This window comes from Haliotis rubra, unplaced genomic scaffold (genome assembly GCF_003918875.1).
Source record: "Haliotis rubra isolate DU_JTF1 unplaced genomic scaffold, ASM391887v1 Scf49, whole genome shotgun sequence".
Lineage (NCBI taxonomy): Eukaryota > Metazoa > Mollusca > Gastropoda > Lepetellida > Haliotidae > Haliotis > Haliotis rubra.
Genome location: NW_025767179.1, coordinates 207,209 through 224,388, shown reverse-complemented (window position 1 = coordinate 224,388; position 17,180 = coordinate 207,209). Strand labels below are relative to the sequence as shown.

General features: G+C 40.3%; 1 protein-coding gene across 5 annotated transcripts in view; it reads right to left on the bottom strand.

Moving 5' to 3' along the window:
• Window positions 1–275: 275 nt before the first annotated feature.
• The window catches only part of LOC124291322 (calmodulin-A-like), a 48,386-nt gene continuing 31,481 nt past the window's right edge, over window positions 276–17,180 (bottom strand). For 3 of the 5 annotated variants that reach the window (XM_046728298.1, XM_046728297.1, XM_046728299.1), the window contains exons 2-5: window positions 10,413–10,461; window positions 9,895–10,053; window positions 4,697–4,948; window positions 277–667 (exon numbers count right to left, since the gene is read on the bottom strand). In XM_046728298.1, the coding sequence (XP_046584254.1) occupies window positions 633–667; window positions 4,697–4,948; window positions 9,895–10,053; window positions 10,413–10,461 (495 nt within the window). In that variant the 3' untranslated portion in view covers window positions 277–632. Of the gene's footprint in view, window positions 668–4,696; window positions 4,949–9,894; window positions 10,054–10,412; window positions 10,462–13,862; window positions 13,929–17,180 lie in introns of all 5 variants that reach the window. The other 2 variants (XM_046728295.1, XM_046728296.1) reach the window with 1 other exon arrangement.

Here is a 17,180-nt window from a genome sequence, read left to right as displayed (position 1 = left end):
CTTGCATATACTCGATATACGTGGGAGATTTTAACGTTATGTGTACAGGTAGTGGCGTGTTTTCTGTATACATATGGAATACATCTGTCAAAAAGTGTAAAAAATCGAGGACATCTGTCCATTGACAAGGTTCGAGCCAGCTCGAACAACAATAAAACACAAGGTCACTTCTATACATCGTGCATGATATGTTTGGAATGTCCCACAGGACGCTGTACCACAAATGGTGAAACGAAATACAGGTGGGGAGAAATAATATACCCAGTATCATTAACAAGTTGGTTAAAAGTGAAAAAAATAGATAAATATGAAATATAATGTATTGCAAAAATCGTGATCACACCAAAGCCAAGTCCTCCTTTGGAAGAAAAATGCTTGAAATCTTCATACAAACGTCTTGACATAAACGTAGGTGTACCACATTGTGCCCTGGAATGATGAAAATGTCACGCCAAGTTATCCTCAGTCAGGACCCGCCTGTTTCTCGCTGTCCCTGCGCCACTTCGAGGCTGGGAGCGCCATCTACACCAAAACTACTTCCGTTTCAAAGGCAGTTTCCGGTCCGGGCCAAAGGAGTTAACTCGGTGAGTGAAAAGTGCGACCTGTGATTAGTAGGTTTGTAGGGGGTGATATCACGTGTTAGCACTCTGTAGGGCTCTCACAATATCTGCAAATGTGAAAGATACACCATAATGAACGTAAACCTGACTGCAGCCATAGGAACCTAAGGATAACTCAAACCTGATAATGATAAGATTGACCTGGCATTACAATGACTTAGCAGACTTACCGTGAACCAAAGACGACACAAGATACACCGGACTGGCTTCATGCTGGTATATACGATATGAGATAAACAAATAAAGGTCGCAACTCGTTCGTTTTCATTTTAAATGAATAATACCCGGTATTTCACCGAATCACAAAACTTGTTTTTCGCCAATGCTTGGTATCGGTGCAGGTAGAATTGATGTATTTGATCATAAACATATGGTTATGAATTTTTGGAATGGACGCTGCATTATGAAGATCTTTCAGATGTATATTGGAATGGAATGGTCGCATTTAGCTCGACGAATTAAAAATAATACAAAATATTTAATAATATACATGTATATGACAGCCCGTCGTCAGCCACCAATTTACATAGGATTGATTTAGTTGTTTCTAAATCACGAATTTCACAAAGACATCCCAAACTATGTAGAAACAGAAATATCGGGCGAAAAAAAGTTTACACTTGAAAATTTACAAACATTACTAGTCACAAAATAGTTTAACGAAACACTGCAATTTAAAGGTCCCAAGAGACTAGGATACCCACATCAAAGAATGCACCATCGAAAAAGGAAATTTTGGTTCGTTATATTTTTAGCCACCATCAAATATTCACTTTCTTTTGCCCGACGGTTTGGTTTTTGACTAATAGCTTTGGCAGATCCATTTGAGTTTAGTTGTTCAATTGGCAAGGTAGAATTATGAGGATTCGCAATCTTAATTTCACTTTATTCGATTTACATTTTTGTTTAAAGTGCAATTCACCGGTACGTTTTCACTGCAAACAGACTATAAATGGTTAAAGGATCCGGCAACAATATGTTGCATAGATGGAATGAAATCCCGGAGCCTATAACACAAACTTTCTGTGGCAATGGATGATCACTTCATGATCACTATCCTGAATGCTTCGAGGATGGTGGGGCAGCCATTTATAAGGTAGGGCAGCCATTTATAAGATGGGGCAGCCATTTATAAGGTCGGGCAGCCATTTATAACGTGGGGCAGCCATTTATAACGTGGGGCAGCCATTTATATGGTCGGGCAGCCATTTATAACGTGGGGCAGCCATTTATAAGGCGGGGCAGCCATTTAGAACGTGGGGCAACCATTTATAAGGTGGGGCAGCCATTTATAACGTGGGGCAGCCATTTTTAACGTGGGGCAGCCATTTATAAAGTGGGGCAACCATTTATAAGGTGGGGCAGCCATTTATAAGGTGGGTCAGCCATTTATAAGGCATGGCAGCCATTTATAAGGTTGGGCAGCCATTTATAACGTGGGGCAACCATTTATAAGGTGGGGCAGCCATTTATAAGGTCGGGCAACCATTTATAACGTGGGGCAGCCATTTATAAGGCGGGGCAGCCATTTATAACGTGGGGCAACCATTTATAAGGTGGGGCAGCCATTTATAAGGTCGGGCAGCCATTTATAAGGTGGGGCAGCCATTTATAAGGTCGGGCAGCCATTTATAATGTGGGGAAGCCATTTATAAGGTGGGGCAGCCATTTATAAGGTCGGGCAACCATTTATAACGTGGGGCAGCCATTTATAAGGCGGGGCAGCCATTTAGAACGTGGGGCAACCATTTATAAGGTGGGGCAGCCATTTATAAGGTGGGGCAGCCATTTATAACGTGGGGCAGCCATTTTTAACGTGGGGCAGCCATTTATAAAGTGGGGCAACCATTTATAAGGTGGGGCAGCCATTTATAAGGTGGGTCAGCCATTTATAAGGCATGGCAGCCATTTATAAGGTTGGCAGCCATTATACGTGGGGCAACCATTTATAAGGTGGGCAGCCATTTTATAAGGCGGGGCAGCCATTTATAACGTGGGGCAACCATTTATAAGGTGGGGCAGCCATTTATAAGGTGGGGCAGCCATTTATAAGGTGGGGGCCACTTATAAGGTATAAAGTGCCATTTATAATGTGGGGAAGCCATTTATAAGGTGGGGCAGCCATTTATATAAGAACGGGGCAAACCATTTATAAGGTGGGCCATTTTAACGTGGGGCAGCCATTTTTAACGTGGGGCAGCCATTTATAAAGTGGGGCAGCCATTTATAAGGTGGGGCAGCCATTAATAAGGTGGGGCAGCCATTTATAACGTGGGGCAGCCATTTATAAGGTAGGGCAGCCATTTATAACGTGGGGCAGCCATTTATAACGTGGGGCAGCCATTTATAACGTGGGGCAGCCATTTATAAGGCGGGGCAGCCATTTATAAGGTGGGGCAGCCATTTATAAAGCGTCTTTAGACAGCTACCGACGATTCGAACAACGCTGGGCATTTTGAGGCGGAATGTTCCCAGGAATTACGTTTAAAGGCAGTTTAATTTGAATGAACAACGCAACATTCTACTCCCGCTGTATTGGCAGATTGTACCATGTCGGAAATGGTCGAAACTAAATGGCGCTATGAATTAGCGTCAGTTCTCAGCGAAAATGGACGTCTGCTTTCACTCGAGTCCTCTGTGACTTAAACTATATCCGCGCTAATGTTATTGTTTAATGATATTTCGATTATCGAATTTATTTCTTACGCTTGGTTTAGATTAATCATAAAACCGATAGACCCAGGCGACCCTTGGCATTGCAAAGTCTGAATTATTACTTCGTGCTAAATTCATAATCAGTTGAGTTATATTGAGCAAAGACGGAACGAACCTTTGACATTACGGTTATAAACGCCTGGCTTACTGTCGCTCTTAAATCCATTCTCGCAGTCTGGTATCAAACACTAGGGCCGTCACGTGACCTTTCGCTAGGGAAATACTGATATTTCAAAGTTTACGTATTTTTTTTACCTTGATATCGGCTGTACTGACAAGGAATATCGTAATATTGCATGATTGTAGCATTATTTTCATAGAATTATCTACCATAGAATATGTGAGTGAGTTGGGTTTTACGTGGCTTTCAGCAATATTCGAGCAATATCACGGCGGGGGACACAGAAATGGGCTTCACACATTGTACCCATGTGGGGAATCGAACCAGGGCATTCAGCGTGACGAGCGAACGCTTTAACCACTCGGTTACCCCACCGCCCCAGCCAGTGGCGGATCCAAAGGGGGAGTTCAGAGGGTTGGAACCCCCCTTTTGAAAATAACTAAAGACCATATTGAAGTTAATGTTTTGCAATGGCAGAGCCAGAACCCCTAACACCCCACACACACACACACCCCACCCCCTTTGAAAATGTCTGGATCCGCCTATGCCACCATATAAACAAGATGTATTATATTTGTGTCTGATGTGATAATATGTAACAAACTGTTACACATCTGATACAGTAATCGCTGATAGGGCATAACTGCAGTTGTTAGAGGTCATTGATCTTCATTAATACATTTAGACATACCTCACTCAATATTTTAATAAGCTGAGGGGCAAAAGACATTATACCGGGTTATTCATGAAATTGAAAACTAAAAGAACTGTTGTTATTTCATCTTATTCCTGCCACAATTTCTTGCAAAGTTACCTGTGATGGCATATTTGTGCAGAAATACACTGGTTCAAACACGACTAGAAATGAATTTGCAGCCACAACCAAGACCCCGACCTTGTTGGAAATGTATTAAATTTGTTCCGAAAGAAAACGCAAACTGAACGATTTCCAAGATAAAAGGGCACTTCTCCCGATACCATATCTATACACTGGTATCGGCATCCTCTCGTGACACTACTAGGTAATTCCCAAGCCACATATGCTGGTCGCAAGTTGCGACGTAATGACGCTGGTGTTCAGGTTCGTCAGTTCGGATCATTGCGCGTTAATTGTCATCATCAGCGGTGTCTCTGGTCCAGACTCCATTATTTACAGACCGTCGTAATATACATGGAAATTGTAGAGTATGTCGTTAACAACAGAACAACAACGGATCACTGGATCGCAAACACATCCTACCTTTGTATTCAATGAAAGCCTCGCCATCCTTTTTCGCCACCGAAAGTAGTTCCTCTACTTCCTCGGGAGTCATGCGCTCACCCATCGTGGTCATAAAATGCCGGAACTCGTCAATATCAATCCGCCCATTTCCATTTCGATCTAGTACTTGAAAGGCTGCGTGAATATCTTCTTCCTCATCACAGCCTAAAAACACTCCGCCTCGCCTCGCAATATAGCGCTCCACGTCTGCAAACGACACTGTCCCTCGTGCTGAAAATAGAAATTTGTAAATTTAAACGTACGGCATGAATTGGATTTCAAATCTGAATGAGTGTCACGTGAGAGCAGTATATACATGTGGAACGCAACTCATCCCGATGTTTGCCATGGTAACTTTGCGACGTAAACTTTCCGTTACAACCTGTTTAAGGGTTGGTGCATTAGTCTACTGTGTAAAGCTTTGACTTTCAGATTAACGACAGATTTCGGTTCCTTCTGTAGGTACAATATGTGAACCCCACCCCCTCTTCCCTGATACTATACAATATATCTATATAGTGGCAAAGAGCCGAATCCACTTAACTGAAAACAGAGGTCTACAACTGATTACAGTTCACAAGATCAGATGCAAAACATTAAATCATTGTTGAGCAAGAAACAAATATCAACATTCAATCAACAGACACACGTTCAAAAGTGAGTGGTCACTTCAAATTGAAAACAACTTCAAGCATCATATATCTGTCACAACTAACAGTCGAAATGACACAAAAGACAGCAAAAATCACCAAGGGTCGCAAAAATGCATCTGAGTATCACCGACAGGTTTACTATTCTCAGATTGGTAATCAAATGGTTCAAACTTGAATCAAGAAGAAAGGCTTCTTAAAATTCCATCACATAAAGTGGAATCCAGTTCGAGTTTTCCCCATTATTTAGCCGTGATTTAGAAAAAACATATTGTCAATACGATACTTTAAAGCATATCATTCCCATCAAAACAAATTAGTTTGTTTGAACCGACATAAAAGGCAGTTTGTCCTCTCTTCAGAGTAACCATGATGGCAGTTTGTCATGAGCCTAACAAAACCCGGGAAAATTGATTGAGCTTTGGAGCCAGGCTGAAGACACACACGTCCCAGAAATATCAGGAAGTCCAGCAACATCAAAGCCAGTTGAAGGCTTTATATTTTCCTTCCACAAACAGCTGCGCTTTTCTTGCTGCCCTTCGGTTTCCCCGATAAATCTCTCTGAGTTCATTTTCACTGAAAGCTAACACTTGACGTGCTATATATAGACCCGTGATTCCCTTAAGATAGGGTTTAACCGCTGTCAGTGGATTGTTTCATATACCTTAAAGCAGCGACTATCTCAGCTCTAATCTACCTTCCAGTATACTTAATCCTTCTATTTCTGTAATCATGAAATAAAGTCTGTATTACCGATGTCACGTCAACAAAGGTGAATTAATTGGATTTCGTTTTTAAAGGAATCTATTAACAAAGCTCTGGGAGAAGGGTCATGAATCCTAGAACCTACATAAGCATACATACATGCATAAATGGGGAAGTGAGAGTTACCATTTGTATGTTAATGTATTTGTTCATAATTTAAGGGTGATACAGATATTATATGTTTGTAATCCGTATATGCTCTACGCAAATTATTTGACAAATACGACGCCTCGCACAATACACCATAAAATATCTGCAAAACAGAATCGTTGTTCCTAACGTTAAAAACTCCTAAACGTGGCTTTATCGTTTCCTGATGGAACAATAAAGGTTCTGTCGTTATAGTATTGTTATACAGATGTCTCGTTACTTTTCAATATGACGAATGTCTAATGTCAAAATTGACATATGGATATTTGTACAAAAACGAAATGGATCGTGATGTATGGATGTCAATGCCAAGTATCAAGGCAAGATAGACGTTGACAGCAAACACCATGTGTAAGAACGTTTTTACCTGTAAAACTTAACATCGAAACACTTCCTAGTTTGCATTGCAGGAGCTTTACACACCTACGAAGGTTGACAGTCCTGATTTTGATAATTTCAAGGCGATCGATTAATCTCTACAGACACATATTTCGGCAGATTTGATTGATTCTGACTCATAATGAAGATGTGGTTATAATTTACTTCATTCATTGTTTGTTCACGAGCAAGCTATGCGACGTCTGCAACATCCTGAACATCTATTGACATGCTTTATGGCAAAGCCACATTAACTCGGTGCGCCTAGTGGTTGCACTAGTTGCATACTCCCGAGGGAGCTGAGATTAAATAATACGATGTGCCTTTTGAGTTTGACATCCAATGATCGAGGGAAAGTCAAAGCGCCAGCTGAGCTGGATATTGGCGCTATACAAATATATATAAATATAAATATGCTTTAAATCAGAACTAGGAGGAAACTAGGGGGGAGGTGGTATACAAGAGTACACATACCAGGAGGTGTGTACACCTTAGGGAAGACTAGAACGAAACTAAGGAGGAAGAGTGAGTGAGTGAGTTATTATTTAACGTCACATCGGCAATATTTCAGCCATCTAAGGAGGAAGACACACAGTTCATACTAGGAGGTGTGTATGCCTTTGAGAAGACGAGAAAGAAACGAAGGAGGAAGACACAGTGTGTATACGAGGTGAATACCTTTGGGAAGACTAGAGAGGAAATAAGGAGGAAGACACAGTGTGTATACTAGGTGAATACCTTTGGAGAGACTAGAGAAGAAATAAGGAGAAAGACACAGTATGTATACCAGGTGAATACCTTTGGGAAGACTAGAGAGGAAATAAGGAGAAAGACACAGTATGTATACCAGGTGAATACCTCTGGGAAGACTAGAGAGGAAATAAGGAGAAAGACACAGTATGTATACCAGGTGAATACCTCTGGGAAGACTAGAGAGGAAATAAGGAGAAAGACACAGTATGTATACCAGGTGAATACCTTTGGGAAGACTAGAGAGGAAATAAGGAGAAAGACACAGTATGTATACCAGGTGAATACCTTTGGGAAGACTAGAGAGGAAATAAGGAGAAAGACACAGTATGTATACCAGGTGAATACCTTTGGGAAGACTAGAGAGGAAATAAGGAGAAGATACAGTATGTATACCAGGTGAATACCTTTGGGAAGACTAGAGAGGAAATAAGGAGAAAGACACAGTGTGTATACCAGGTGAATATCTTTGGGAAGACTAGAGAGGAAATAAGGAGAAAGACACAGTATGTATACCAGGTGAATACCTTTGGGAAGACTAGAAAGAAACTAAGGAGAAAGACACAGTGTGTATACCAAGAGGTACTCCAGGAGGAAACTGAGAAGGAAGAGACAGAAAGTATAGGTCAGACAAGGAAGACACAGAAAGGTCATTACAAAACTCATGAGGAAGACACAGTGTGTATACGATGATGTTGAAACAGGGAAATCAGGCATGGATCCCACCAGGGACATAGTGAAAGCGGCGGACTAAAGAACATGCAAAGAAGAATAATTGGGATTATAAGCGAATGTTCAGGCGAGGAGAGAGTTTTTGGGGACAACAAAGGGGTTACTAGGATGAAGACTAACCAGACTTTAAATTATAGTGTCAGAGGAAGATTTACCGTGAAACTACGGTAGATGCCATGAAGCAGTTCCGTTTTGTAATCTTGAGACTAATGGGGCAGAAAGACAAGAACAAAGGGGACATTTCCGGAACAAAGTGGAGACAAATCGGAGGCTAAGGTAATCAAGAAGGAAATCCAAGGAAACTGAAGAGTGATTGACGATCGGCAACTGAATGAAGAAGACAAATGTTGGTACCACCGTTACAAAGAACGTATAGCTTCCACACGCGAAGTTCATCAAAATAGAACATGAAATACATTCGAGCTCATCAAGAAAATTGCAAACATAAATCTGAAGAAGATAAAAAAAATCCGAACACGATGACTGTACTTTCTTGTGGTTTTGATCAAGCAACAAAATGTCGTTCGCTGCACAAATACACGCTTTATGATGATTACTACTTAGCTCAAATGATAGACCGCTGATTGACATTCACATACTTGTTTGTTTTAATGTCAAATCCTTACGACATTTTCTTGAACCTTTTGAACATATTTAACCCTTGCGTGCACAGGTACGAATTAAGGACATCGGCGGAACATTGTAATTTCTAGTTGAATTTAACAAATGATACCAAACGTTGACCTCTAAACGAACAAATGAGGTTATTTAATGTGTGTGTGAGGTTATTTGATGTGTGTGAGGTTATTTAAAGAGTGGGAGGGTTACGTATAAGATTATTAGTGTCTGTGCACTCTAGCCTCAATCTGGCTACTAGGACCTAATATTTGCACCAAGACCCTTGCAATCTGACAGTTACCTCTGTAAAATATGTTAAAAAACATCGTTTGTATTACTCCTAACCTCCATTTACATAAGATACAGATAAAACCACAAGGTTTACTGACCTCGATTTAACAAATGTATGTAAGGCATGGTAATTGAAGATATATGCACGCAGTTAAAAGTGCACTCTTTTCATCTTTTCAGTTTTAATTGGAGCTGATACTGCTGAGTATGATGTCATTGAAATCTAAAACTGAAACAGACACTTGAGGTGTTTTCGACAGTCATATATAATTATGTTCAGTTTGCATGCAGGATGATTAATTGCAAGTGAATGACAAGGGAATGCAAAGTCCGTACTCGATTACCCTACTGTTGTTACTTAACGTTATCCTAACCACCGATGTTGAACCACGAGAATAACTGACACAATCCACAAAATACACCTTGATATGTATAATGTAAATTTCAAGCATTTTGCATAGGATTAGATAATGTATGTCTAACTGGAGCACTTCACGAATAGATTATCTATCTTCTTTGTGAGACATTTTAGATCTTGGCAGGTACAATATAGAGGTAATGTGGTATAGATAATAATTCTTTATTTGGTGAGTGTCACGTTTCGAAAATGCTTGACAACGGTACAAGAATCTGTATCGAAACGTCGCACTCACCAAATAACGAAGTTGTTATCCATAAAGTTTGTCTATATTGTAGATTATGCCACATTATCTCTGTTTGTTTTAATCCCAGTAACAAATCCCAAAACACACATATGTGTGTGGATAGCTGCTTTGCAGATATTTGCCTATTCTTGTGTTATGTTACTCTTTAGTACACCGTGGTTTAATGTCATTCCTTTACCTCTGGAGAAGGTCCCGCTGATTTCCAGTTCATGCCTGGCCTCCTCCAGGTCTCGTTCTGATGGATTCATTCCTAGTGACCTCAACAGGGCCCCGAGATCACGGACGTTAATTCTACCTTTCCCTGCCTTCTCGAACAGCCCGAAAGCTTCTCTGAGTTCTGAAATGATAACCACATATATATTGACAACAGAGAGACGCATGTAAGCATGTTTGATTGTGATCATTAGTGTCGTTTCCAGAAACGGTAATTAATCTTTATCATGTTTGAAGCATTTCCAGTACGTAGAGCTGCAAACCAGTGTATGTATGAACATTGCAGTACTGTGTAGATTGATGCCACGATCAGGCTACTACATGTTTTACGTGCCTTGAATCAAACCCGAATGACAACCATCATTCCAGGCACCTCACACTTACTGTACATACAATACATTATAAGAAGTCACTGAACAGAGTATACCATTGTGCCGTGATTCAACCATTTTATCATTTGTGCATGCACTTTTCGTAACTTACCAGCCCTTTGGTCATCTGCAAGGACAATCTCTTCCTCATATTTAGGTGTCTGAAAATAATAAATTATGTTTTACAGAAGTAAACAGATGAATGCAGAAAAGAGGGTTCGGGTGATCCTAGCACAGTTAGGCAAGTTTCATTTAAGCTTATCATCAGCTCAGAGCCCTAGGTGCCATCTTTACACACAACTTAAAAAGCAACGGGACTTCTCCCAGGAATGCCTCGTCGAAACCACCAGGAACATTTCGGAGAAATGACTCTCCTAAACTGCAGTCTTCTGTATTATCCAGAGAGTGATGAATAATTATTGTTGTTATTAATATTATTATTATAACATTAGTATATTATATCAGTAGTAGTAAATGTAGTAGTGATAGAAGTAGTAGAAGTGGTGGTGGTAATTGTAATAGCAGTAATCGTAGTTAAACATTCATAGATCAAATATATGTTTAAAACAACATATTCAACATATTCGTAGTTATTGTGCTCCCGTGAATCCCAAATATCATGCAACGTATTAAATACAACAGAACAATGAATGTAAAATGTTGTTTGGTCATTACGCTTTGAGCATGCATAAGCATGGATATATGCGCGTTACAAATATGATATTATTATTATTTATTATTATTATTATTATTATTACACATGCAGCACAACACAATGGACCAACAGGCCAATACGACATACGACTACTGAAAATCAACACCACATTCCACAATGAGTTTACATTGACATTATTGGAAGTACACACACATAAGTAAACATGTGTAAGTGGAGTAGGGGTCGATGTGAAGACACAATGTTATTGTAACAGCTGGGGAAGATTACCGTCAGCGATCCATAATAGAATACTTTCTCAACAAAAGGTCGTTATATTTCGTGTCACATGTGACGGGAGTATGGATATACAGTTAATGCTCATGATATATTGTACTTCAGTTGTCAGGAGGCACTCTGTCACCTTCTCGCATTATCAAAGATCGCAACAATACTTCACTACATGTGGCCTTAATAGAAAACAAATATGTTTCTGTATAACACAGAAATTACACACATGATTTTTCGTTTTCGTTTTTTACGCCATAGGGAATTCATTGTTGACGTAATGAGTCATGACGTGTCTGTTAATGACGCCGTATTCTCACTGAACGTCTTGTAATACCGTAATACCTCTAGTTTGTGTTGATTTACATCATCAGGTGTTCCTATAGTGAGTTGTCTTGATACCCGATACCTTTAAAGTGTTACATATAACTCAACATTAAGACAACAGAGATGCTGTTATAACTGCAGTATTGTTACAATCTGGCTTAAATCTAACTCACTCACACAGATCACGTAGCCAATAGCTCACATAATTAACGCTGAGTGCATTGTGTGTCTCCTACATATCTTAACTCACGACTCGCTTAAGTCACATTAAAATGTATATGTAAGTACTAGCATCTACTAGTCCTCTCCCACATGTAACACGCGTCGCAAGTCGAGGTCCAGGGTGCCGTTGTACAAAGCGATCTTAGCGCTAAGGTGACCGTAACTCCCATACCTTAACATAGACTTAAGGTAGTCTTAGCGCTAAGGTTGTTTTGTACAACGGCACCCAGATGCAATACAAATAACCCTAAAACATAGTCAGTGACCTCCAAGGTACACAAAGAAAGTCGTTGTAGTCAACTGCAGCACAGAAAGACATATTACCAAAGTCTGTTTGATTTCACATACACTAATATCTTTTATATTTTACAAACGGAGACTTTGTTTCGAAAATAACAATGCAAAGAAAATCGATATTAATCGACTCCATTTGTTTACATCTGTACCAAGAATTACAACAGTAAAACCTCATTTGTCAGGGCACCTTGTTTGTTTGACCATCTTGTGAGATACGTAAAGTGATGCTCGTGTATACAAAATCACGCACAACACAAAGGACATCACACTGCAACACTAGGTCTTAACACAGACAATCACATCTGGTACAATACAGAAGATGCAGGAGATGTTTCCAGGTACATAGAGTCAGTTTGTTTAACAGGTATTGATGCACGATTTGCATAAGGAAGCATGGGAGGGTGTTGAGAATGTAGCACGTCTCAACTATCGATTCTATATTCCACACAAAATATTAATAGTCTCACTTTAATGGCTACCCTTAACCCAGCTGTCTTGTTTCACACACACATGCATTCACACCTGCATGCCAGAATATGAAGCACAACACAACACTACACGGACAATCGACATAATCTATACATGATTCCATTTATGGACTTTGCATCCATATACATGTACTCTGGCACTGTTGGCCTGATATACCCATTCAGGTAATTGCTGTGTAAAATGTAGTAATTGTTTGCCATTATATACATGTAAATACATTCATGTAGTACCTGATACACTATATACGTAGTACCCTGATAAATTACACGTGCAATACCCTGCTACACAGTACATTTAACTAAAACACTATATATGTAGTATGCTGTACGAAATACATGTTGTACTCTCATAAACTATATATACTCTGCAAAAACCTAATCGCAAAAGTAATTTTCAAATGTATATTTTATGTAAATTATAAATAATCAACAGCACATCTGTCCACTTTCGAACGTTTCATAACGTCTGTAAGAAGCATAAAAGATAGGCGATAGGCCTATGTGGAGATAGGCACACTATATGCACGTGCTGCGCTGTACCGGGGTATATATTGTACTCTCATAACAATACGTGTAATAGCGATACACTAGAGCGTCCGCCCGGGAGCGGAAGGTCGCGGGTTCGATCCCCGACCGCGTCATAAACAAGACGTTAACATATGGTACTTGTTGGTCCCAGCCTGGCGCTCGGCATTTTAGTACACCAAGGACTGGTCGGCTCGGAGTCAGTATAATGTGTCTGAGTGGGGTATTCATGCTTCACTGCGGCATGGTATCTCAGTGAGCTAGCACTATAAAACCAGCTTTAGTCTGGGCTAGTACAAGCAGCCGGGTTACACATTGATACGCATTTACGTCGTCATATGAGCGAAATATTTTCAAGCCGACGTTAAACCCAATTTCACCTCACCTCACCCCTAATGAACCATACAGGTGACGATATTTACTTTATGACATATTTTACGCGTCATCACAGTGTCACATGACGTCACCAGTTAATGCTGTACATGCATGCAGTGTTTACATGAACATGCCATGCAAAACGGAATATCTCTGAACCACTATAGCTGAGATAACCATGCACATCTCAACACCCACAAGGCACGCAATCAAGAGTTCAGTGGCTGCTTAACCTCTTCATTGAAACTAGGGATTGTCAGGGCTTTGTTAAAAAGCAATTCATTATCAAATATAATAGAGATGAAAGAGCCCGAACAGGTAGTTTCACGTAGTAAGTCAGACATTGAACCTGTGAGAATGTGCCTGGGGTATGTAACAGATAGACTACCTCGCTTGTTGTGGAGGATGCTCTTGAGAGCTGCTTTGAAGACTCGCTTCCATGACTAGTGCTTTTCTGTTAAAAATAAAAGATTTTCTTAAATACTGTCATATGAAACACCAAGTATCCTCATAGCGGTCAAGCTGTACGTGCACAGGACTATAACTGGACAACATGAGGAAGAGGCACACATGAGTTACTCATCACGTGACATATCCAAAGGAAGAAGTATTGGAATGACACATCTATGACTTTACTTGTCATGGTATTGGACTTGTGCCATGAACAGAAATATATCTTCAGCATCGTCAAGATACGGAGTCAGGTGTTCTTGCTGCAAAGGTTCAGACGTACGTCAAGACTGGCACACTCATTTAGCAACTGTCAGTTCCTCGTACAACAGTTACGCATGTGAGTTCTTGTACGATGTCTCGGAAATTGTGTTCATCTCTCAAGGAACTTTATCGTTTAAAAGGTGTGTGTTGGTGCCAAGTGGTGTCGAGTTGTAACCATTACGCCCGAACTTCAAGGCTGAGTTTATTTCCGTTTACTGCGAGTCTTCGGTCTATATTTGACGAACCAGCTACGTTTCACGACTGCCATCATACAGACTGCGTGTGCATTTGATGTGTGCAATAGACTGTGGCAAATATCTTATTCTAACACATCGTGGGCTACTCACCTTTACCTCGCAGAATATTTATATATTTTTTCTGTTTTCTGTAACGATTCTTTTATTATTATTTTTTATTATAGGATATTTATATAGCGCACATATCCACGCAACTAGTGCATGCTCAAGGCGCTGGCATTTTTTCCCTCGATCATTTGATGTCAATCTCAACGGCACATCGTATTATCAATCTCAACTCCCTGGGGAGTATACAACTCTTGCTGCCACTAGGCGCACCGAGCTATTGTGGCTTTCTCATTCTAACGAGGTACCCATTCACAGCTGGGTGGACTGGGACACACAGTCACAGTAATTTGTCTAAGTTCACTGCACGTTGCAGTACCCGTGTTTGCACGTATTCATGTGACCACCATCTGGTCATATACCAACGGATTCGTGGGTTCTTTTAAGTGCACAGGGTTATGTACTGTACACTAGGGGTTGTGACAACACGGAAAGAGTCTGCACACAAAGTTGACTCCAAGGTTTTTACACCCGGTCACATGTGGGCTCCATCCCGGCACCTCAGCCTCGCTGGATCAGTAGCCTGGCGCCTTAGCCAGCTCGCCCACCGCGCCCGCACGATTTTGCTGTATTTGAGATTTTGTCTATGGAAACATTGCCAGAAACGGTGTCCACTGAAGAGCAACTAACTTCGGCAGGTGAAAGGGAATTCTTATCCTTTTCGGGAACACCTGGTGTCTCAACGCCGATTTTCACTTTCATGTTCATTTCCATTACAATTTGCCTTTCATGCCCAATAGAATCGATTCTGATTATTTTCTGGCGTTGACGTTTAATATTATCAGTGATCTTAAAAATATTTTACAAGAGAAAAAACATAAGATTTAACATTCTCATGAGCATTGTTATTTAAGGAGAAGCAGTCAGACACAATCATTAATTACGTCAGTTGGTAACTGTCATCATTTTATATATCAAGCAAGATGTAATTTCATCATGTATAGGTGCCATGTCACTCTTTCCGACAGAAATGCAAAATAGTGTATCTGGCTGACAAAGGTTTGACCTACATTTGACCATAACCATCACTCTAATAGCATCGACATCGCTGTCCCATTTTGCACCAAAGCACCCTTGAGTTTCAACGGGAACAATAATGACTGCCAACACGAGTATTCTGCCCTTAGGTTTCCCGCACAGGAGGTCATGGATGTGATTGTAAACGCCATCATTGGTATCATCAATCATGTCCGATAGACAACCAGGTTAACGTGTTATGCTTGATTAGATTGGATTATCGTGATCATATTCCATCTCTAGTACTGTTTGACGACAGTAACCCACAATAAGAGTCACCCTGTGCATTGTGTTGCCCAGTGGGCTAGTTGTGATTGGTCTGCTGATTTACAGTTCGTGTGAACATTAAGTTTGCAACAGGCCTTTCATATAGTGATAGTCGTCACGATGAACAGAATTGATATGAAGTATGAGGTTGATATGTCCGGCATTTCATATAGCACTGTGTGTCAGGAAAGGTCAAATGTTCCCAATCTTCACGAAACCAACGAGAGTGGCTGTGATGCCAAAATCAGCCAATCACAATTGGGTCGAATCGGAAATTCAAAGCAACGAACAAGGTATTCTGGGGGACGCACCTCTGCAGTTGTTGCGCATTCATCTTCTAAGAACTGTGTCTCCGATAATTAAGATAGACTGTGATAAGCGTAAAACCAGATTTAGATTATATCGTGCATTGGGGGAGCTTTTACCATCACACAAATCGATTAAACGTTAAGCCTTGGATGTACACTGTATCATGGGTGTAAATTGTGGTTTCAGTAGCAGGTTGAATAAAGACATGTAAAATACTTCATAAACAGTCACGGTTTGCTTGTACGTTTTGACTGAGCTCACGAATCGCTAAAACCGACCCCAATTGAGCTATTGCAACCTCATACAATCTCATAGCATCCTGTAGGTAATGTTAAAGTAATCCACATTCCCATCAAACACCTATTTTGGTAAAGGCACTAGTTTATACTCGTGATTTGTCAAGCTGATCAATCACCACTGATCATAGATATTAGATTACATAAGATGTATGTTTCGTAAATTTCAGTTAGGATAAAAGCCATATTAATATAGTAATAAGACTACGTATAAAGGAATATGGTTAGGGCGATAAGCCTCTCGGAAGCCTGCAGGCAAAGACCGTTTGATCACGATAGGAATAGATGATGTGTATGACAGGATGGGCCTTTGTCGTGGACGGGATTGAAAGAACTCTATGCAAATAGGAGCATAATGCAATGCTTTACATGTTTCTGCACAATAGCGAGGACAAGCGTTTCTATTTGCAATACATCATTTTAGAGCAAGTTTCTACACATGCTATTTGTGATCGTTAAGCCTTGTGTGATATCGATTACGATTGTTCGTGATCGAATGCTTTGCTAACATGGGCCGATTACGTAGAATGTTTTGAATATGATCATCTGTAACCAAGACATACTCGCACGGATCACATTTGTATATTTAGTGGAACGTAGTTTACTCTACCCGGCGAGAATGCTTTCAAATATTTTGCTTGGGATAAGGACTAAAGAGGTTCCATTCTTCATAAAACCAATAATGACATCATTTCCAATAACTGATCATGGGGTATTGATAACGTCAATTATACAGTGCTC